Genomic DNA, 23,701 nt, shown 5'->3' with positions numbered 1-23,701 from the left:
GATGTCTGGGGAAGACTCCCAGGGGGCATGCAGAGCCACCAGGAAGGAGTGTGGGGCGGGGTGGTCCTCGGTATTGCCCCCCCCCCCATCTCCTGCCCGCCTCCACTCGGCCATTTAGATAGGGTTTGGAGGTAGCTTAGAATTTTGCCTGGTCTTTCCTAAGTATGTATAATGAGGAAACAGACTGTTGACTTCAGGTTTTCTCTGAGACTGGGAAAGGAAATCGATCCATCTGTTGGAAGAGAGGAGAGACTGGATGCTTTGTCCTTGAATCCCGCTTGAATATTTGATCCCAGCCACTGGGCACCTTTAAATAAACACAAATAACACAGCTTCGGCTTTCTTGCACTTTGTTCTTTACTGCAGAGGGGGAAGACCCAGGAAAGGCGCTGGGAGAGGAGGGGTGCTGGATGGGTGGGGGGGAGCCGCCTGCTCAGCTCAGCCCAGCGGGAGCTGCAGGCGGTGGGAGGGGGAGCAGGAGGCCGCGAGGGTAGGGAGGTCCGGCTGGGGGAGCTGGGCTGCGGGGAGCCGGGTGCGGGGAGCTGGGTGCGGGCAGACAGGAAGTAGAGCATGTTGGACAGATTCAGGGGCTTCCCCAGGTTCCTGCATTCCCTCAGCCAGGTAGTATTTGTCACCTTGACCCTTTCATGTGTCCCTGGGTCTCCGGGGGACAAGTCTTTTTAAAGCACAAAGGACTAATGTTCAAAACAGACTGCTCCCCCCTTGTTAGTGCCAGCAGCTCCCAGATGCTTCTTTTCCAAAGAAATCCCAGCCAGTCTTTGTTCAGTTATACATTTTATTCTAATAGGTACAATACTAAAATAAACACAAATTAAAAAAAAGTTTTATTAAAACAAAACTGTACAAAAAAGCAGTATATACTACATTTTAATTACAGAACAGTCTACTGTCCAAAAGGCACTAATCCAGAATAGGAGATACAATGATACAGGACTCCTTCGAACTATTTTAATCAATACAATACAGCACTTGTTTCTTTGACCATTTACATCGAGAAACAAGGGCTTCTCTACAGTCATCACACACTGGTATAAACGCGAGTCCCACGGGTGAAGGTGCAGTATCGCTCTCCCTAGAGCAGGCTCCCATCGGGAAGGACCAGGCGGGCGGAGAGGATGGGCAGTGGGGCCGGGCCCGCTGCTGGGCACCCTCCTTGTGGAAGGGCTGCCGGCTCTGGGCACGGGAGCTTGTCTTCCAGCCTGGCCCCCCCACAGGGGTTCTGACCGCCACTGGCAGCCACTTGGCCCCCTCTTGTGTTAGCACCGGGAAAGTGGGCTCTGAGATGCCCAGGCACCGGGCCGGAGGTCTGGGTGGGAAGCGCCAGGGGCTCAGCAGAGGGGCATTTTGGTAACTTGATCTGAGAAAGGCAGCAACTGAGGGGCCCAGGGCAGCCGATGAGCCACGAGCCAGCGGCACCACCACCAGGCAGAGCCCTGCTGCCTTCTGGGCAAACTTCCGGCCCAGAGAGAGGAGCTTCGGCCTCCGCGCCCCTCCCTTCCATGAGTGGGAGAGCCTGTGGGGACCAGATGTGCCAATCGTGTTTGGAAGCTGACCTCTAGAAGCGGGATTTTGCTTCCCGGCGGCCCTGCCCTCCCTCAGCCCTACCTCAGGTCCACGAGTGGGCAGCACGGGCCGGGCTCGGTCCACTTACCCGAGTGTGGTGGCCTGGGCAACTCTAACCCCCGATTTCACTCTCTAATGGACGCCGGACCTAAGGAAGAGATACTGCAGCTTTCCAAACAGTGTCAGACACACGTAAGACGAAGACAGGCATCTGATGTTAATAAAAATAAGTAACAAAGAAATAGGGTCAAACCAAATCTCTTCTCACAGCATCCTATACTACATCCTCCTTCTGCTTAGCAGAAAATTGTACGTACACAAAAATACAAATACACAATTTTGTAGAACAGTCTGATTTTAATATATTTATATATATTTATATTTATACGAGTGGCAGGTTAGTTCATTATATAGAGCTTTTTTGCACTTTTGGCTCATATGCAACAAGGCTTATAAATTCAGCTTTAGCTTTCATTCAGGTTTTATAGCTTTTGAACAATTGTTTTCACATTTAAAGCAGCATCCAATTTGCACTAGGAGTTGGTGGTGATTACAGGAACGATGGGGTCAGGAGGTTACTGACGGGGGAGGCTGGGGCACATATACATTCCAGTGTGTGTGGCCATGTCGGAAGGACTGCTATGGGACAGAGCTGACCATGGTGACCCCTTGAGGTAGACTGAACACCTTACAGCAGACTCAGACACAGGTGCGACTCCCCTCAGGGACACATGGTGTACAAGGTGGGGACAGACCAGGGACGGCAAGGGGAAACACAGAATAAGACACAGAACAGCCCATTCAGACACGCGAGTATTTGGTGGATGCTAGACTCTCAGGCAGTCCCAAGGCATCTGGTCCGTGGTGTCTGATCAAATTTCAACCGTCAAGCTCACGTTCCATCTCTACCGCGCTGCGCCAGCCAGTCCCCAGCCCTGGAGTGCCGGGAGGAGCTGCACATCACTGCAATGGGGTCACTCCCCACACCCGCCTGCGAGTCCAAGTCCAGTCGGGGAGAAGGAACCGGGCCTCCTCCTGCTCCGATTGCATTGCACTGCGGGTTCCCAGGCCCTGCACGTTCCCTACATTCATCGCTCTTGCAATTACAACCCGGGTAATTGACAAGCACTTGGTAGAACCTGTAAAAATAGCATCTGGCGAACTGAGTGACATCGCCGGCCAAGCCCAGGCTGGTGACGCTCAGGAAGCCGTACTTTCACTGTCACCACCGCGACTTTCCCTCTTCGGCCACTTCCACCGCCCGCCTCCCTTCCCAACACAATTTGGAAGAAGCCCTCGGGCAGAGGTGCCCTGTGTTTAGTGTGATGTCCAGTGTTGGGGTTACTACATTGTCTGAACAAAAATGCTGGATTATTAAGGAAAATAAAGTGCCTGGCTATGGATTGTTCCATTTTGCAAACCACGTGAGCTGAGCACGGCTCGGTGCCTGACGTGAACTGCGAGCGTCACAGAACCTCGTGCGCCCACCACGTAATAAAGGCCCCGGGTTCAGGTCAGACTAGATCACTTCAGAAAAGAAGCAAACCACCTCGCTCTCGCTCTCGCTCTCGCTCTCGCTCTCGCAGACGCACTTCTGAGCTCCCTGCCCTGAGGCAGGCCTCCCCCGAGCCTGGTGAGCAGTCCAGGAGGAGGACACGGGGAGGCGGCCAGGGCTCCACGGGCTAATGGTGGCAAACGTGTCATCACGTCTCTGACTATGGTCACCGGACCCTGCACTCTTGGTGGCTGACGGGCGGACGCTGCTCTGAGGCTGTCTGGCTGCCCTGCCTGCGTCACTCAGCAGCTACGGACATCGCTAGGCAGGCCCCTTAACATTCTCTCTGAACCCAGACCACAGCCCCATCAACAGAAACACCCCTAAAAAGCAGCACGGGAGTGACGAAGGCAGCCCGAGGGGTCGTGACACGGCCCCGCGCTCGCCCTTGCAGTTCTGCCTGCAGCACACGGGGACCCTGGGCACCCTGGACAGGGGCCACCATGCCCACCCGAGGGCTAAGTGCAGGGTGGGGAAGGGAGGGGCAGGGCACCAGAGACTCTCTGGCGGGTTCCAGAGATCTATCACTTGCTTAGGCACTTAAAAACCATAAATAAAAATTCATCCCGGAAGGTACTGCATGCCAGTGGCCATGCTGAGGAGGGTGGGGAGCCCGGGAGTCAGGGAAGGCTGTGGGCTCTTCCAGGGGAGGCCACTAGGGTGTCCTTGGCACCATCTGGCAGGGAGGTGCGGCGCCCTGCAGCCCGGGGGGGAAGGGAGGAGCCGGGCTGGGCCCAGCAGAGGCCAGGACCAGGGGGCAGAGAGCGGGGCAGGCAGGCCAGGCGGCCTACTCTGGACCGGCCGTGGGGCTGGGGTGAGGCGCAGGCCGCACACACTTGCCTTCTGTGATGGGAGGAAGAGGACCAGGAAGAGAAGAGGCCCTTCCAGGGAGTGTTCTCAAAACCGGGGGAATGAGAAGCCTTTCAGAAGCTCCCCTGCTGCAGTCACAGTGCCTGTCGTCAAGGGTTCGCCGACTCCAACAGACCAAAGTGTGGCTTTCAAGGCAGAAAACCAACAGCAACGCTCTTGAGAGGAGCCCAGAGATACGCTCTCTTCCGCACCCAACCCACTCTACTGAGGGGCTCCCCTCCACGCATCCACAAGGAGACGAGCCCCGCACCGCGGGCAGCTCCTGTCCACACAGACACAGCGCCTGCCGCCGTTCCCAGGCCACGGGCTTCGGTGACCGAGGGAGACATGACCCTCACGAGTGAGTGCTGGGCGCGCGTCCCAGCAAAGCAACCACGTGGGAGAGGATCCTGTGCTCACAGGGAGCTGGAGGCTGGAGCTGGAAGGGATGCGAAGCTGAAAAGGCTGGAGGAAGCAGGGCTCTGACAGGCCCCTGGAGGGAGGGTGTCCCACCAGCTCAGCGGTGCCCACATGCTACAAGATGCCAAATCCGGATCAACATCTAAACGGCAGGCATGGATACCTTTCTCTCACCATATCAGTAATAGGTGGGATTTTTGTGTGTGGGGGAAATAATCAAAACCTCTGTTAGCTAATGAAACAAGGTGCCTGTTTTGGGGATCACCAACCAGGGAGCTGACCTGGTGGACCCTCTCACGGGGCCACTCCAACTAGGCCTTGCTCCTGACTTCCTCCCTCTCATCCAGGCTCAATGAATGCCCAGGACAGAGCAGATCAGAAGAGAGCGCGACAGGGCCAGCCCTGGAGAACCACTTAATTTTGAGACATGGAATTTCAGCGAGTGAGTCCTCAGGGCAGCTTGGGGCCCCATGTCCCTGAAAACAGCTGCTGAGCCACCGCACGAACCCTGAGGCAGCCTGGCCCTTGGCTGGAGGTGGTTGTTTGAGTTTTTATGCTGAACCAAAACTGGGCTCTGTCTGCATGCACCTGCGGCTTGCTGGCCACTCGAGCTCACCAGGGGCCAGAGAGCCTGGGGCAGGGCCAGTACGGGAACAACATGGGAACCGCAAGGCCTCCAGCCTCCACAAGCACTAGCCCAGCCCACTGCCCCTCGGGACTGTGATGGAAGAGGCAGCAAAATGAGTTAGAATGATTTTGCAAGACACCTTTAAGCAAGCAGGATGCCAGGAAGTACCAGGCACTAAGATGCTAGAGAGCTGAACAGAGCAAACAGGAAGTGTGAGGGATGTAACCATCCTGCGCCTCCGCGAACTGGATCTACACCCAAGGAGAGCCAGTCAGTTCGTCCCCTCAGAACTCAGCTGTAGCATCTCTTCCCAGTAGCGGGCAAGCCCTCCACGCTGCACCCCTGCGGCCAGGGGAAGGGCGCTGGGTGTTAGCTCGGCAGAGGGAGGGTGTGTGGGGTGGGGGGAGGGCCGGGGCTGTCCAGAGCGGTCTCATGAAGGAGGTTCAATGCAGTGATCACTCAGAGCCATTCTCTGATTAACACCCAACTAAGACGAAATGACCGCCAGAGACTTGGACTCGACTCCAGGAAGGAGGGCCGGCCCCGCGGGCCGTGAACCTTGTGAAGTGAGGCAGTGTGGGCGCGGAGCACGCCAGTGCCCCGGGGGTCTGCAGGTGTGCCTGGCAGCATTTTCATCTAGAATGACAGCATCTTTAGTTTCTTGAAAAAAATAACTTACTTAGGGTCTTTTCTTCCCAAAATTAGAGATTTTCACTGATTTTGGTTAGTTGGCTTCCTTTCTAGTGGGGGCTGCTGGCGGCAGAGGGGCAAGGGTTGCCGATCACCGGGGAGCCGCCTGGCCAACCCGTCTTCTCGACAGCACCATCCCTTCAGCAGCACATCTAATACCTTGATCCCTAAAATAACATTGTGTTGGAAGGCTTTAACTGCAGTGATAATTCTATTTTCTTTCAACATAAGCAGATAATCAGAATGTTCTGCTGGCTGTTTGAATGCTCGCCTCTCACAAATCACAGTTACACTCATCTAGTCAGTTCTCAGAATCGCTAATCTGAAGACAGATTTTCGATTCTAATAGAGTTATCTTTTAGCAGTTGGAGAAATAAGAAAAGGGATGGGATGCTCTTTGGGTCATAAATGCACAAGCTTTCCAGCTGCAGAAAGGACAGGGTCCCACCGAAGGTCTCCGTGACTTCATGTGTGGCTTGTGTGCGCGGCCGACAGTCGAGTTTGGATTTCACAGGAGAAGCAACGAGTAAGAACCTCCTATGGCATTAATTTTCCTGATCTAGCCCAACTATACATCTGACTGTAGGTATTCAAGGAGAACAAAAATTAAAAAACCCCAAGGCAGAACCTTGTTACCAGATGCTGTGTGTGTGTCGGGTCGGAGCAGCGGCTGGCCTCGGCATGTTCACGGAACGAGCTGAACTAGCACCTGGGTTGGGACTCCTCTGGCATGTGCGGGGGGGCGGGGGGGGGGGCCTGAGCTTAAGGGTGAGCAGCTCAACAGGAGCAAAAGCAGAGAGAGCTGTGTTCTCTGCAGCGCCCAGGTCGGCTCCCAGCACAGCCGGATGCAGCGCCTTGGAAGAGCCCCGTGCAGGAGGTTGTGCCTGGTGTGTGCAGACTTGCTCTCACCACACAACTGGCAGACCTCTGCAGGTGACGGGAAAGCCCAACAAAGCCTGTTCTAGAGAGAGGCTGGACGGTGACCCTGCAGCTTCGCCCAAGGTGCAGCCTCAGGGCCCGAGGTGCAGCCTGTGTCCGAGTGAGAGAATGGAGAGCTCACGCCTGTCCTTTTGTCCAATAACTTTGGACACTGCAAACAGCAGGATTCCACTCATATCATAGTTTTTTAAAGCCCATAATGTTAGTTTAGTTCTGTTTGTGTCATGTGATCCAATGAGGAAAACCCTATTTAACTCACGTGTGAATGTCTTTTTGATAATACTTTCTGATGGTGATGGCACTGGAAATATTAAGTGACCAAGAAAAAATGTAAAGTTCCAGGGGGCCTGTTAAGCAGTAAATGGCCTCAAGTCCAGCCAATATGAGATGCTGGCTGCTGGCGAGTTGGCGGAAGGACCTGGAGGCCTTGTCAGCGGCTGACAGGCTGGGGTTCTGACTGTGACTGCCGCCGGCTGTGGAGCAGGCTGAAACTGGAGGAGAGACAGGGTTCAAATACTTTAGAAGTCAAATGGGGGACAATAATCAAAGGCTCCATCTTGAAGCTGAACTATCTCCAAGTCCTTCTCTCTCACTCAGGAGCGGACACGAACACCAGGTCATCACTTCAGTTTACTGAGTGGCTGTTCTGAACGTTCTCGGGAGCAGTCCTGCAAAAAGGGAACAGGGAACGGGAGAGCTGCCACTTCCCATCACACAGAGGACAGAAATCCTTTTAATTATGACCATGCCAATCCACAGCTTGCTAAAACGGCTAATTACACGTCAGGAGGACACGCAGTCATTCAGAACAATTGTCATTATAATTTTATGTGCTCACAGTGCCGCCCCTCAATTACCATGGTGGCAACTGGAAAGGATTCAGGCAAACTTGTGTTGGGTCACGGCACACCAGCGTGAATCTGGGAGTTAATTATGGCTGTCTAGAGCCACTTGGATTTGAGAGAGAAAAATGCAGCCGGCATCCCAAGACCCGTGGAGTGCGCCGAGCTCCGGGCACCTGCCCTGCTCCGGCCAGGGTACAGCAGCGTGGGTGATACTGGGGCAAACTGATCCGAAAACCTGCCAAGTAAAAGGGACGCGGGGAGAGCAAGGCAAAGGCCCTGCAGCAGGGAGCAGGCGAAGGAGACATGTGAAATGTGTGATCGGTGGTCGGTGCTGGAAAGCGCTGGTGGGCCCTCTCCTGAACCGACAGACTGGATCCAGTCCTCACTGCCTGGTGGTCACGGGAAGAGTGATGACAAAGGAGCCTGGGTACGCACATCTGCAACCCCAAGCCCTGGGTGATGACAAGAGGGGGCGTGAGATCGTGGGTGCAGTGGAATTTCCCCTCTTCTCTATTTCTTCCCTTCCTGATTACGAAAGAAGACCAATGTTATAGGAAACTGGATTTCTCAGATTGTTAGCTTTCTTTTTGCTACTATTTCTTGTCCCCACCAAGAAAGAGTAATGAGGCTGATGTGGAAACTTGTCACTTTATAAACCTCCAGCTTTGAATGTGCAGACATTAACTGAGCCGTGCCCCCAAGACGAGCCGGCCTTGGCCTTGAAAATGGTGGACGCGGTAGCTTGTCACTGTCGACTTACAAGTGAAGAGAGTTAAGAACAGCCTTTCTGAACATAACCTGTCTGGGGGGGGAGCTTCTGTGCTTGGCAAACACTCTCAGGCTGGATGTATAAGAAAGCCTTCCCCACCCCGGAGTCCAGCAGTTCTCCTGAGAGTGGGAAGGAAACCTCTCTCTCTAAGTGGCAGTGGTCTTTTGAAAAGGAGGCCACAGGACAGAAGAGAAAGGGCCTCTGCTTTGGCCGCATGTCCCCATTAGCGACCCCCCCCCCCCCCCCGACACCCTGGCCATTCATAGCTGCCTTCCAGGGAAGACCTTCTGTTCTCATTATGGTGTAATACCTTTCAACTGGTAATTTAGGTATGACTAGGTGATGTAAATTAGACACATGGAAGTTAAGAAACAGTAAGAGGGTTTTCAGAGCAGTAGCTCAGTTTGCCAAATTCAATATGGGTGACAGCCGCTCCCAGACCCCGAGTCAGTACCCTTGCTGTCTGGAGAGCACACAAAGGACCCAGTCCCTGCGTGATTCCCACCTGTGCCCACGCCCACGGCATCCCTCCACCCAGGCACACAAGCGGGAGAGGCCAGTGTGCCCAACCCCACGTGGCAATCCTGACCAGTCCGGCTCAGTAAAGCTATCAGTGGCTCTGGCTGGTCTCGGTGCAGCCCCAATGAACACAGTAGTAAAACATTACCAATAATCAAAGAACAGAACGACAATATCTATCACCACTGACACAGGTTTAAATCACAGGCAGAGGGTCAGGACTACTCAATGGACAGTGCTGCTGAGCACAGATCGTCAACGAGAAAATTATTGCCTAAGAATCTGTCATGACTCACTGGGGAAAAATACTCTGCTGGTTCTCTGAACAAAACAAGGAAAGAAAAAATAGCAGAACCATGAGTTAAGAGAAGACGGCCTCTAACCAAAACCTTAAGAACAAAGAGTAAAGAATCGAATTTCACATTTTTAGGACTGGGGTGGGAGATTACTTATGAAAAAGGGATTATTTCCACTATTATGGGCAGAGCTAATGTAGCTGGTCAGTGGAATATGTAGCTGGTCAAAAACATGGGCTGCACAACAGGAAGGAATGCGTGTGAGGAGCCGGGCCGCCCACCTGCTGGCCTGCTGTGGAAACCCTCCGCAGAGAGGTCGCGAGAGGAGGCCTCAGTGTGGGGCCCAGAGGGGAATGGGGGGCTGTTCACAGATGGGGAGGGTGCTGGGAGGTCCCTGATGACACCAGAGTCTACACTGGGGCCTGAAGGCTGGGGTCCAGGAGGGAAGTTTTTGAAGACAGGCCCAACTGGGAGAAACGAAACAGTATTTTTGAGCTCAAGGAGTCCCCTTAGAGGTAAGACTTATCTGGATATCTGACCCCAAGAGAGCTGCTGTTGACCACTGGACCGCCTGCCATCGGTCTGGGAAATGGAGTACTGGATATGCACACTTCAGTATTTATGTTTTTCTTCCTCATTCACATCTTTGTAGGTGGTCACCTCTGAGCTAAAGTAAAAGATTCCCTAAGGGGTCTTCCTGTTCCAGGGTCTTCCTTCCCATGAGGGAACAAACAAGCAGGGGCAGGGCTGTCCGCCCAGTGACGGACGGCGTGTGGGAACGGACAGATCCCGAGGTAAGTGGACGGTAACCCCACTCACCTGCCACTGAACGGACTGTGACTGGAGAGAACACTACTTTAGGGGGTACTCCAACATTGTAAACTTTGCTGAAATAAACCCAAATGTCTGTCTGGTTCTCACAGGCACTGGAAGGCCTCAGGTAAACAGCGTGTACTGTGCTGTACTGTTCTCCCCGGCCTTCACTGAACGTTAGTTATCAACAGATAGGCAGAAATTTAGTTATTATGGTCCATCTTTAAAAGGTCCCTTTGTAAGGCTCTGTTTTAAGGGGAGGGAGGAAGTGTACCCATGTGACTGCAGTAATTTAATGACGTCTTAAAAAAAGAACAGACAAGTTACATGAACTGCGCAAGCTGTGCCCCCGCCAGGTGCTCCCCACGTGGGAAGGAGCAGCCCCTGGAGAAGGGCCCCGTGGAGAGAGAAGGGGGCGGAGCAAAGCCAGGCACCGCGCAGGGCTCCTCCCTCCAGTAAGAGAGCAGTCAGGGGTTTCTATTTTAATGTCACATCTCAAACCTAAAAAAGTTTTAATAAAAGAATTACCATCCAAAGATATTACAAAGTAGTGGCAATGCCATATGCCATTATCATAACCAAGGTAACCTGATAAGACAGTGGAACAAAACCTGGAAACCAACAAAAAGCAAGGGCAGGTTTAAGTGCGGGCCTCACGGAGCTCAGTGTTGCCTCCGGTGAAGAGCGAGGCCGCGCAAGGCAGTGGTCTAGAGCAAGCCCGTCCTCCACAGAGCCCCGCGCAAGGCAGTGGTCTAGAGCAAGCCCGTCCTCCCCAGAGCCCCGCGCAAGGCAGTGGTCTAGAGCAAGCCCGTCCTCCCCAGAGCCCCGCGCAAGGCAGTGGTCTGGAGCAAGCCCGTCCTCCCCAGAGCCCCGCGCAAGGCAGTGGTCTGGAGCAAGCCCGTCCCCCCCAGAGCCCCGCGCAAGGCAGTGGTCTGGAGCAAGCCCGTCCTCCCCAGAGCCCCGCGCAAGGCAGTGGTCTGGAGCAAGCCCGTCCTCCCCAGAGCCCCGCGCAAGGCAGTGGTCTGGAGCAAGCCCGTCCCCCCCAGAGCCCCGCGCAAGGCAGTGGTCTGGAGCAAGCCCGTCCTCCCCAGAGCCCCGCGCAAGGCAGTGGTCTGGAGCAAGCCCGTCCTCCCCAGAGCCCCGCGCAAGGCAGTGGTCTGGAGCAAGCCCGTCCTCCCCAGAGCCCCGCGCAAGGCAGTGGTCTGGAGCAAGCCCGTCCCCCCCAGAGCCCCGCGCAAGGCAGTGGTCTGGAGCAAGCCCGTCCTCCCCAGAGCCCCGCGCAAGGCAGTGGTCTAGAGCAAGCCCGTCCTCCCCAGAGCCCCGCGCAAGGCAGTGGTCTGGAGCAAGCCCGTCCTCCCCAGAGCCCCGCGCAAGGCAGTGGTCTGGAGCAAGCCCGTCCTCCCCAGAGCCCCGCGCAAGGCAGTGGTCTGGAGCAAGCCCGTCCTCCCCAGAGCCCCGCGCAAGGCAGTGGTCTGGAGCAAGCCCGTCCTCCCCAGAGCCCCGGGCGCACAGCCCTCCTCCGCGCAGACACGTCCCCCACGGTCCCAGGCTGCGGACGGCCTGGGACGGCCTTCATGGACGCACACTCTTTTATTCTGTTTCCCCTTCCGTAAAGGTCTTAAAACAATGAAACCTTTTAGCTCTTCTGTGGCAATCACTGTAGTTCTTAGAAACTGCAGCTGTCTCCTTAACAGTTTGAGTCTGTTTCTTTAAAAAGACAAACAAGAACAAATGATACTAGCAATCCCATCATGAAGAAGCTATCAATTATAATAATCTCCTTACAATCATATATCATGGATGTGGCTTGTCAGACAGTGTATTTTTCTCTCTCCCTTTCCTTCTGATTCAGCCTAGAATAAGCCAACAAAATTCCACAGACATGGAAAGATATGTTATATTTCTTCTGAGTAATATAAAAGGAAAGAAAGATAACACAATCTCCTCATCCAAATAAAAAGTCAAACACACCAAGAAAGAAAGTGAGTGGGGGGATCATTCCTGAGAATAACAAATGCTACTCTTGAATTTGTTGGTTCAAGTAATACAGTAAAACAGAAAAGGCTACTCCGTTCCACTTCAACTCTTGGAAGCTGAAAGTATATACATTTTCCCCCTGAAATCCATGGACAAGAGCAGGCGAGGCCCTGCTGACAGCTCTTTCAAGTCACAGACCCATACAGAGTGGCATTCCAGGCCCCGCCAAGGCTTCCTCACTCTGACGTAAGCAGGGCTAACAGATAGGGCCGGTCTGGTCAGCATGTGCCTCCAGTGGAGTTAGGCCAGCCCAAAGCTGGCCGACATGCAGTATCTCGCTAATGAGAAAGAGAAAAATGAAGAAGGTCAGTAAGTCTCACTTTCTCTCAATGGTTTTAAGTTGAATCCATTTGCCTGGGGAAGGAAGGAAGGAAATGGCACCTTCTCTCTTAGAAACTGTTTTCAGGTAATGGACAGAGACCAAAGCCCTGAAGAGCCAGCCCCACGGTCCCCTCTAAACAAGGCTTCATTGTACGCAGAAAGGAGAGCTGGACCAAGGCAGAAAACACAGTGCTTGTGCCTTTCAGACACACCCTTCGCTGATACATGGGGGCTGTTTCCTTACCCGCAGTGACAGCGTGTCATTTAATCGGGACGCCAGGAGATCATTTTCATACAAGGCCAGCAGATGTAATTTTCTTGGATGCATGAATAGTTCATCATTTTGCTACTAGATGACAAGGTGATCACAGGGTGACTTTATAACACAAGTTCACTGTTTGGTATTTTGAATTCTCAAAATGAAAAAAAGATTTATCAAATATAAATATCTTTAAAAAGTAACAAAAGTGCTACATATGTGATCAAGGAAAAAAATTCCATTAGTTACTGCTGCTTAAAGTAGATTAAACTTTACAAATATTACCACATCCATTATCAATATGGCTTCCAATTATTAAATAAATCGCCTGTAGCAACACAGCTTTTCACACTCTCCAAGGACAGAGTAAAAAGAACACCAAAGCAGTCACATCCCGTCATGTCTCACAGCCCCACCTCGTAAGTGGCAAATGTCCCCTGTTTTTTCTGCTCCTATTTAGGAAAGTATTTGATAGTCAGTCAGCAAAATCCCACTATAAAGTCCTCCACCAACCTCTCGTATTGAGGGGGCTTCAGGTAATGGATACAAAGACTGAAAGTTCGTTCGCTCACTCATTTTTGACCTTTGCTCCATCCTTGAAAGACGTTTTGGCAGCAGGGAAAGGGGACACGGACAGGAGGCAGGCAGCCTGCGTGCCGACCTCCAGCCCTTGACCAGACAGGCGGTGCCCGCACTGCGTCTGATGCACAGTGGTTCTGAGACGCGGACTCAGCGTCCACATACATTCAGCTCATGGTTTTTTCCAGCGCCTCTCAAGCTGGGGGGTGAGGGTGGGGTGTTTTTTAAATGACTTCTGTTTTGTTTTTGTTTTACTCATGGTCCCAAAGGCAGAAGGCAGTATTTTATCTACCAAGTCACACATCTTGTGAGAGGAATGGATGTCTGTGTCAGGCATGTTAACATCAACCAAAATCCGAGATGGCGTTTTCCCACTGACAATCTTAGCACAGCACCCAAAGGAGTAGTCTAGCCACAGTGTGGCTGTTATGAGGCACGGCTTATTGCAGCTGGAAATCAGGTCGCCCCACTCTGCGGTGGGGTTCTAGTGTTCCTTTCACTCTGCGGACACTCCCCACACGGCCTGTCAGTCCTGGGCCACACTGCCTCAGCTTGCACCCTACCAGTCTCAGGGAGGGAGAAGGGGTCCAGACTAGTGTGACAGGAATCTACGGTACCCAGGGTTTTACACAAGCCTAACATCTGAGAACTGAGGGCTATCTAAATACCTGGAAGCACTTTCTTGGAATGCTAAGACAGAGCAGCAAGATTTTCTAGCCTCGGGGGGCTGGGAGAAGGAAGTGTGGTTGGTTGGTTGCTTATTATTTACTGGGAGTTAATACTGAGAGAGTATATGCAAGGCTGAGGGCACCATGCCATCTTCACAGAACAAGAAGACCCTAACGGCTAACTGACATACAAGAAACTGCAAGTTATACTGTAAGAACACATGTTAAGGACCGAGGAAAGTCTGCTAAGGTGCTACGTCTAAACTAAGTTAACTTCCCGAGTTCACCCCTCCCTGATCAGTCGTCATCCAGGGCCTCCGTCTTGATTTCACTGGCTCCTTGTCGGGCCAGGGCCAAGATAGTGTGGTTCACTGCTGCCATCTCCACAGCCAGTGAGATGGGGTCTTGGTGGTCACTATGGCTGGTGCTGTCATCCTAGACATGCGGAAATAAGAGACATGTGTTAGAGGACTGGTAAAACTCTTAGCTCACAGAAAGGCATGCTGGGGCAAGGGGAGCAGGACATCTGTGGGAGGAAACAGTGGGGGAGGGGCTCGTGACAGAGTGCAGGTGAAATGTATTTAAGTAGACACTGGATGGATAGAGGTTCTGGTTGACAGTTTTAGGATTCAACAAATAAGCACACACCCACACACAAATGTATTTATTTAGTTTTTTGCTGTGAATTGTATTCCTTCTCTCAGAAAGATTGCTGGTGATGACAATCAAACCTGGCCCACTCTAGTTTTGCAAAAAATAGAGCAGTGGGTCACTGAAGGCCATACTAGTGAGCTATGAAATTCTGGATGGGCACTCTGACAAACAGATTATTAGAATTCATGGTATCTCTATTGCACTGTGAAAACTAGACAAGCTAGACAGACACCAACATCTTACAGACAAAAATGCATTTTTGTTAAACTAACTCTCAGTTACAACAGGACAAACGTGTCAACTGCACGCGGCTCCAGGAGGAAAAGCAGCGCACCTGCAGCTGTGCGGGAATCGGAGGTGTCTGGGCAGAGGGAGTGCGAAGCTCTCCTTCCACACAGCCTGAGGTGTTAAACAACAGAGCTGTGAAGAAAACTGGCCTCGCAGGATGGTCACCAGGCACTGAATACAGTGTTACAAGTAAGGGTGAGTTTCCCACCTGTCACATCTTCCGTTCACGGGAACTCTGCATCAGAGAGCTTTGGGAAGGGCAAGTCCCTTCGGGGGGAAAAGTGAGGGATGTGCTGCTCTTAGGGCATTTGGGGAAAAGTGATGGAAATGGTCCATCTACATTGGCAGACTGAAAATACCAGCAATGTTTCCAATGAGAAAGACCCACAGAACCCTCTCTCAAGTAAAGTGTGGAGCTACGATTTGGAGCCCTCAGGAAAACAGGCGAGTCTTGGAAAGTTCGGGCCCACTGCCCCGTCCTCATTTTCACGGGCTGGCCTCAGGAGTGTGAGGGGTGCCACGGAACTGCACCCCTCGGGCAGTGTCTACGCTGGCTGGCAAGCAGAGGCTGTAACACGGTAGGCAGAAGGAAAAACACAGTGCACTGGATTTAAGAGCTGGCTGGAACCAGGAAAGGGAGTATACACCATGGGAAAGTTTCCTCTTTGGCGTCCAGGAGAAGAGACCATATTCCAAATGGAAATGAGTTTAAAATCCTATAAAAATTTTAATGAAATCTGTCAACAGATATGGGGGGGAGGACTTCCCACAATCTTCATTACTAAATTCTTCCATCCAGTGGCTACGATTAAATATATTTCCCCCAGCAATGAAGACAAGGTCAGGGTGAGGTGAGAGGACATGCATTGATGAGAGGATGTGTCAGTGTGCCAGAGAGTCTGGAAGGACCACTCATCTCAGCACGAGGGTTCCCACTGCAAAGGGGCCGTGGTGGTGGGACCTTCACTGTGCGCTGCATGGGTGCGTGTGTAGGCTTGGGTTACAGCTACCCAGCAGCCCCTAGCAGTTCTCAAACAGTGAGTGTGTGTGTGGTGAATGGTGTAACTTGCTTGTTTGGATCAGATCCTCCTCTCTTCTTCTACCTTCTCTGCTTCTCTGACTCCCTCTGAACTTCTTCCCTCCTCCTCCTCCCCATTGCGTACTTGCCAAGTATCCTGTTGTATGACAATAAATCCATGGGGGTGAGTAACGGTTTCTCACAAATTCAACAGGACAACTGAATCTTACCACATTCCTTTCTAATTACATGAAAATCTAACTAGACACACAAGTACAGTGTGGAGGGACATCAGACTGTCTCCTCTCCCCCACCCCATACACATCCACAGAATCACGCTGTCCTACTGTCCCACCCGCTCTATACCCAAGCACGTCTGCCCAGCTGCTCACCTGCTCTGAGTAGTCATTCCCGTCGACGTCATCACTGTTCGAATGGCCTCCAGGACTCTGTACATCTATCCCGTGACTCTCCAGGATTGCTGCTTCTTCGAAAAAAGCAAATCGATCCCTAAATTATCTGCTGCATCATCATGATAGCCTAAACACTGAATTAATTTTTGTGTTGAGGAATTAGAACGTCATTAAACAAGAACCCAGACATCCCTATGTTTTGCTTCTTTTGAATTGCAGACGGATGGATTCAGCACACGGGGGTCAGGGGAGGAACACCTTTGCATCCTGGGCCCCCATTGTGGGGGCTACATTTGCATAGTTACTGTCAGGTGTTTTGCAAATACTTACCAACTAATGACAGACCTCCTGTCTTGGGTTCTATAAAGCGTTTGAAATTTGTAATAATGAAGAGAGCGAAAGTTTATAAATGAAATACAGTTTTAGAAGCTCCAACCCAATCCCCCACCCTAATCTCAATTCATATTTCTTAAATGCTCCCTCTTTTTAAAAAGCCCTGCCTTCCTGGAGAGTATTATCCTAAGTGAAACAAGCCAAGCAGAAAAAGACAAATACCACATGATCTCACTTATATATGGAATATAATGAACATAACAGTCTGAGGAATGGGGTAGACCCAGAAACATGGAAGTAGGGTACAGACTGACAACCCTCAGAAGAGGGGGTGGTGGGGGGAGGGAAGAGATAAACCACAGAACTTATATGCATGTATGCATGACCAATGACATGGACAACAAAGCCGGGGATGGGGAGGAGGGTGTCAATGGGGTAAAAAAGGAGAAACATCTGTAACAAAAATAAAATTAAAAAAAAAAGAAAGAAAAGAAAAAAAACCAAAAAACAAAAAGCCCTGCCTTTTGCTATGTTTCCTGTCTACTAAGATTCTTTCATTCAAATTCAAACACTCTGTTGTCTCCTGACCTGCAGCCTCAGCCCAGCAAACAGAGCTGGCAGTGTCGCGTGCCCTCCCTGGACACCTCACACGGATCTTTACCATGCGCCACAGGAGCCACTGCTCGAGACCATGTCTAATTCCAGAGTCTACAGCACTAAGAACAATGAGTTTTAAAAATAATAGTGGCATTTTTATTATAACACAAATAGTTTAAATAACACTGACTTTGGGTTAAAAAATAAAAAATACAATGAAGAAAAACATAAGGGCAATTCTTATTAGGCTTAAAATGTAAGGTAATTTAGACCTGCAGTCCCACACTGAAGCCACTCTTAAGGTAAACACAATGTCCGTAACTGCCTGAGAGAGAAAGCAGACTCTCTGATACATTACCGATATTGGCTCTCCTCTTGATTTCCTTCCGTCTGTTAGCAAACCAATTATATACTTTCAGGGAGGTAACTCGTTCCAGATCTGACAGTTTTTTGCCTGTAAATGTATGCAATAAAATTCAGATAATCTATATATGAGGCTAATTTTAAGGAATAATACTTTTAAAAAAACGGTCTTTTAATTACATTTGTTGATGGAATAATAAGGGGATTATTTTTGCATTACTTAATACAATGTTCACACTCAAATTATTATTGAATAAATACACAAATAGCAACCAGTAACATAAAATGTCTGAATTCAGGAAGCCACACAACCTTCAAGAATTCCACAAAGTCAGTCTGCTACGGTCTGATGTTCACATGGCCGCACACAAATGCTTCATTTAATTAGCATCATTCTAGACGAATATGCTATTCTTCAGCAGGTTTCCAGGTAGGTGGAGTTTACTTACATCTTTAAGACCTTATATTAACTGGTCTCCTGCTGTCTTAAGAGGATATTTTTCAAGTCTTCCTAGAGACTAAAGGTTACTCGAACCATCCGTTACTGTAACTTTGCTGGAACACAGCACAATCAGGTTGCATTTTAGATTTATTATCTTCTTTGCTGTCAAATGTGACTTCTTATGGAGAGCACTACGCTTGCCAACAAGGGCCCACCTGTGCCTTTCCCTCCTCCCTGTCCTCTCCCATTTCAGCTTTTAATCCACATGGGTGGAGATACCAGAACACAGTTTAGGGCCTCGATGAGCTAGAGGTAATGCGTTTTTCAGGACGAGTTTGATGTCCCACAGCTTTACAGCTGGGACTTTTAGATGTTGTTGGAGCTCAGTTTGCAGGCTCTGGATTGCTAAATAGTCTGGCTTCTATCTAAGGGAGAATAAATGACTATTTAATTATTATAAAGCATTCATACTTTCATTTTAGGCCTTAAATCAATCAAATTAACCGGCCAAATGGAGATCAACTGGATCATCTTAGCTGAGAATGGTTTCTGGTAACAAAAATTGTAAAATGTGGACTATCTTGCACATAGAAGAAAAGATGTGAGAATTAGGTGGCTCCATCGCCTTGCATGAGAACATGCAACGGAATGACCTGAGTTCCTCTGAGTTGTGCAGAAGTTATCCCAAACGTGGGAAGGAAACAGAAGCCAACTCCAAAATAATTACTTCTTCAATTGAAATTACACAATTTACAATTGTTAAAAAATATCTAGCTCAATCTTTTCAGTAACAAAACCCTGATTAAATATTTAAAACCATTTTGGAATTGATACATTTATGCTATATTTCTGGAAATGGAAATCTATACTCTTTAAGATAGGAGAGCTTGAAATTCTTTTTTTAATCAGGGACATACACTCCCTGGAAACTTTTCCATAAGAACACTGGATTTGTAGCAGCACAATCGGGTCCCTAAGAAGTACAGTTTGACCAGGACAGGGCCTCACTCTACCCAGGAGGATGGCACAGGCAGAGCTGAGAGCACCCAGTGGGGATGAGTCAGAGGAGCTTTCGTGTCCCAGACGCCCCTGAAGCCGAGAGCTGCGGAGAGCATAGTGCTTGCTGCCTTACCTGGCTTCTGTATAACTGCATTGCAAGCATTTGCAATTTCTTCTCTCTTTGCTTCGTCTGGGTATTGATTCTCATTGAAGTAACTGCAGAGGCAACCAATTAAAACACAGAGTTTGTACTTTTTAAAAGTTGCTCTCATCACAATACCAGCCCACTGAGAAATATCGCCTTCTTTAGGGTGCAGCATCAGTGTCTAGCCGGGCTCTGCAGTGGAACTCTCCGGAGGGTGGAACAGTCTGCTCTGGACCACCTAATACGGCAGCTGCACACACCTGGCTGCTGAACACCTGAAATGAGGCTGATGTGACTGCGGAAGTGATTGTTCAATTTGATTTAATTTTAGTGAATTCAAATTTAAATAGCTAAATGTGACCAGTGGCTACTATACCAATAACATAGGCCTAGCCACTGCTATGCTTCACTTAGAAATGTCCTTGATATAGAAGTTACTTGTGATTTGCATGGCTGGCTGAAATCAGAGTTGTGTTATTGAAGCACTGGTAAGAATAGGACTTTTTTGTGTGCCATATTGTCTGTAGTAGCAAAATTGGAAATTACCCAATTTTCTATCAATGGGAGAATGGCAGAACAAATTATGGGACATCTATATTTATACACAGCTATTTAATAATGACTAGGAAAAAAACAAGTTAGAGCTCTATCCATTGACCTGGAGGGATGTTTATGACATATCCCTAAGTGAGAAAAACAATCTGCAGAATAATGTGCATGCAAAAATACCATTATGGAATTTGAAAAATTCCTGTCTCTGTGCACATAAATTTGTATGGATAAAAGCTAGAAGAGTACCCATTAGGCTGTAAATATTGGTTAGTTCATTGTGGGGGAAGGGGATTAAGTGGGTGGAGATATAAACATTTCTTTATTTTTGCCTTTTCCCTATGTTAAATAGTCCAATAGTACCGATCGTACCTTCTGTACAATTGTACTTAAAAGAAAGTAGGTTGAACTGAACCCATCCTTAGCACCAGCAGACCCGTGAGACTACATGTGAGAAAAGAATGCTTATTAGTGCTATTTTCTGTCATTTATGAGTTTAAAGAAAGAAAAAGAATTTTTGTACTTTGAACCTGCAAGGTCAGGAAATGATCCTTGGTCAAATTCTAACACCTCCCATTTCTTCAGGGGCTTCCCACCCCTAGAATGCAGCTTGCTGCTTCCCCCACGCTCCTGTCCACACTGCTGGAAATGCTATTCTACTTGGAATACACACTGGCGTCCTCTCACCCGTCTTGTGAACCCGCAAACCCAACTTCGGACACTGCCAGTGCTCTTCCCCAGCCCTCTCCACGGACAGCACCCTTCGCTGCAGCGCTGACAGGACCGAACGGCCTCTCCTTTTCTAAGACAAGTCACAGAACTCATCATCCCAGTCTTTTCAACTGCCAGCCTCCAGTGGGGTCTCCTGCTTGACTCCATGATAAGCAGCTCTTCCCACAAGATTTTTGGCTACCATTTTTAGGACTCGTGTTCATAGTGAGGATTTTTTTTATCCTCACCCGAGGACATTTTTGCATTCATCGTCAGAGTGGGAGGGAGAAGGGGAGGAGGAGAGAGACAGAAACATCGATGTGAGAGAGACACATCGAGTGGTTGCCACCCACACGACCCCAACCAGGGCCGAGGACAAACTAACTGAGGTACGTGCCCTTAAGTGGGAACCAAACCCGGACTCTCTGGTCTGTAGGCTGATGCTCTAATTGCTGAGCCAAACTGGCCAGGGCCATAGTGAGGATATTTCAAGTCTCTAATCCCTACACTGCTCCACTTGCACATTCTTGTTGAACTTTATCTTGACCACACTTCTGCGATTTCCTTGGGCAAAGGCATGCTGAATGGGCTCCGCAAACCAGCAGCACTGGCATCACCAGGCAGCTGGTTAGAAAGGAGTGTCTCAGACTAAATCAGAATCTGAGTTTTAACAAGATCTCCAGGTGATTCAGAAGTACATTAACATTTGAGAAGCACCGGATTAATTCACTGGTTTAAAATTCAACAGCGAAGACAACAAAAGCAGACATTAAACACCTACTATTTTGTGTTTACACTGTAGGTAAAGAAGAGAATTAGATAGGTTCTGACTTCAAGGAGTTCACAATCTACTGAACAGAGACATATACATCAATACACTTGTGGTAAAATTCCACAGGAGATCTAAAGAGAGTACTGTGGGAACAAAGATGAAGATGTGCTCAGTGTTTTTTGCAGGAGCCTGGGAAGACTTGGCAGAGGAAGTGAGGTCTGAGTTAGGCTTGAAGATGGGCAGGGATTTGCAAAGCCGAAAAGAGGAGGAAGCACGGGGAACAGCATGTGCAAAGGCGAAGCAGATTGATGCCTTCAGGATTCTGTGCATAGAGTGTGGTGAGAATATGGGGTTCAAGAGAACAAATGAGGTCATATTCGCCTGGAAAAGTAGGGTGGGACTTCACCGTGAAATCGGGATTTTCACACCACAAGAGATATCTTCCCATCTGTGTTTTGAAAGAGAACACTTTCCAGACTCAACCTTCAGAATTCTACCTCCATAATCTTAAATTTTGAATTTTCCCAATCAACTTTCTACTTATATACTCCTCCTTTTCAAAACAATTTATTCTTCACTTTATAATCTTAAATCCCTTAACTCTCCTACCCCTCAACTTAAAATCTGTTTATCTATTGCTTTTCTCCTGGCCTCACCTCTCATTTCTTAGCCTGTACTCCAGGGTGAGCCAAGTCAATGACATCGCTAAGGAGACACAGGCTAGCTCGCTTTTCTGTCCCTCCACCACACCTATCCAGACAATCTCCAACCCTGCAGAGAGCACCTTCCACTTGTTTCCTTCCATCCTTCTCTCGGGGTACCAAGTGTTTCTGGACAAAGTCATTCAATAGAATTAATTAGTTTCTTAAAAAACCCACACCTTCCAGCCTTAATTGGATCCCTCATTTCTAATGAGAGAACTTTCAGTCCTTTCTTTTATAAATTATTTTTATTTTTCAATTATAGTGGCATACAATATTACATTAGTTTCAAGTGTACAACATAGTGGTTAGATGTCTGTATAACTTACGAAGTGATCAGCTTGGTAAGTCTAGTACTCAGTTGACACCATATGTGGTTATTACAATACTATTGACTACATTCCCTATTCTGTACTTTATTTACATCCCTGTAACTATATTTATAACTGGAAATTTGTATATCTTAATCCTTTCACCATTTCACTCATTCCTCCAACCCGTTTCCCATCTGGCAATCATCAATTTGTTCTTTGTATGAGTTTCTGTTTTGTTCATTTATTTTGTTTTTCAGATTCCACACATAAGTGAAATCATATGGTATCTGTCTTTCTCTGACTGACTTATTTCACTTGGCATAAAACCCTCTAAGTCCATCCATGTTGTCACAAATGGCAAGATTTCATTCTTTTTTATGGCTGAGCAATATTCCATTGTATAAATGCATCATGGCTTTATCCATTTGTTTATCAAAGGACACTTAGGTTGCTTCCATATTTTGGCTATTATAAATAATACTGCAGCCTGGCCAGTGTGGCTCACTGGTTGAGCATTGATCCATGCACCAAGAGGTTGCTGGTTGGATTCCTGGTCAGGGCACATGCCCAGGTTGTGGGCCAAATCCCCAGTGGGGGGTGTGCAGGAGGCAGTCAATCAATGTTCTCTCTCATTGATGTTTCTATCTCTCTCTCTCTCTCTCCCTCTCCCTTCCTCTCTCTCTAAAATCAATAAATAAAATAAAATAAAATGCTGCAATGAAGAGGGAGGTGCACATATCTTTTCAAATTGGTCTTTTGGATTTCCTTTTTTTTTTTTTATCCTCACCCGAGGATATTTGTCCATTTTTTGTACAGATAGAGAGGGAGGGAGAGAGAGGAAGGGAGAGAGAGAGAGAAACATCGACGTGAAGGGACACATCGAGTGGCTGCCACCCGCACGACCAACCAGGGCCGGGGACAAACTGCAACCGAGGTACGTGCCCTTAGCGGGAACCGAACCCGGGTCTCTCCGGACCGCAGGCCGACGCTCTAACCACTGAGCCAAACCGGCCAGGGCGGATTTCCTTTTTTTTTAAACTTTTTTTCCTTTATTGATTTTAGAGAGAGAGAAAGGAGGAGAGAAAGAGAAAGAAACATCGATGAGAGAGAACATCAACTGGCTGCCTCCTGCACGCCCCTCACTGGGGACTGGGCCCATAACCTGGGCATGTGCCCTGACCGGGAATTGACCGGCAACCTCTTGGTGCATGGGTCAATACTCAACCACTGAGCGACACTGGCCGGGCTGGATTTCTTTTGATAAATACCCAGAAGTGGAATTGCTGGGTCATATGATAGTTCTATTTTAATTCTGAGGAACTTCCATATTGTTTGCAACAAAGTTGCACCCGTCTGCACTCCCACCAACAACGAGGGTTCCCTTTCCTCTATATCCTCACCAACACTTGTTTGTTGATTTATTGATGACAGCCATTCTGACAGGTATGAGGTAATAATATGTCACTGTGGTTTTAATGTGCATATCTCTGATAATAGTTATGTTGAGCATTTCGTCATGTCTATGGGCCATCAGTTTGTCCTCTTTGGAAGAATATCAATTTAGGTCCTCTGCCCCTTTTTCAAATCAGATTGTTTCTTTGGTGTTAAGTTTTATGAGTTCCTTATATATT

General features: G+C 49.0%; 1 protein-coding gene across 6 annotated transcripts in view; it reads right to left on the bottom strand.

The window, feature by feature from the left end:
* Window positions 1-11,876: 11,876 nt before the first annotated feature.
* The window catches only part of HMBOX1 (homeobox containing 1), a 122,591-nt gene continuing 110,766 nt past the window's right edge, over window positions 11,877-23,701 (bottom strand). The window contains exons 6-10 of one of the 6 annotated variants that reach the window (XM_036242166.1): window positions 19,012-19,094; window positions 17,433-17,528; window positions 16,124-16,218; window positions 15,817-15,888; window positions 11,877-14,206 (exon numbers count right to left, since the gene is read on the bottom strand). In XM_036242166.1, coding sequence (XP_036098059.1) covers window positions 14,069-14,206; window positions 15,817-15,888; window positions 16,124-16,218; window positions 17,433-17,528; window positions 19,012-19,094 — 484 coding nt within the window. In that variant the 3' untranslated portion in view covers window positions 11,877-14,068. The remainder of the gene's footprint in view (window positions 14,207-15,816; window positions 15,889-16,123; window positions 16,219-17,432; window positions 17,529-19,011; window positions 19,095-23,701) is intronic. The other 5 variants (XM_036242168.1, XM_036242169.1, XM_036242171.1 and 2 more) reach the window with 5 other exon arrangements.

This window comes from Molossus molossus, unplaced genomic scaffold (genome assembly GCF_014108415.1).
Source record: "Molossus molossus isolate mMolMol1 unplaced genomic scaffold, mMolMol1.p scaffold_m16_p_4, whole genome shotgun sequence".
Taxonomy (NCBI): Eukaryota; Metazoa; Chordata; class Mammalia; order Chiroptera; family Molossidae; genus Molossus; species Molossus molossus.
Note: the sequence above shows the minus strand (reverse complement) of the source record. Positions and strands in the feature narration are given on the sequence as shown.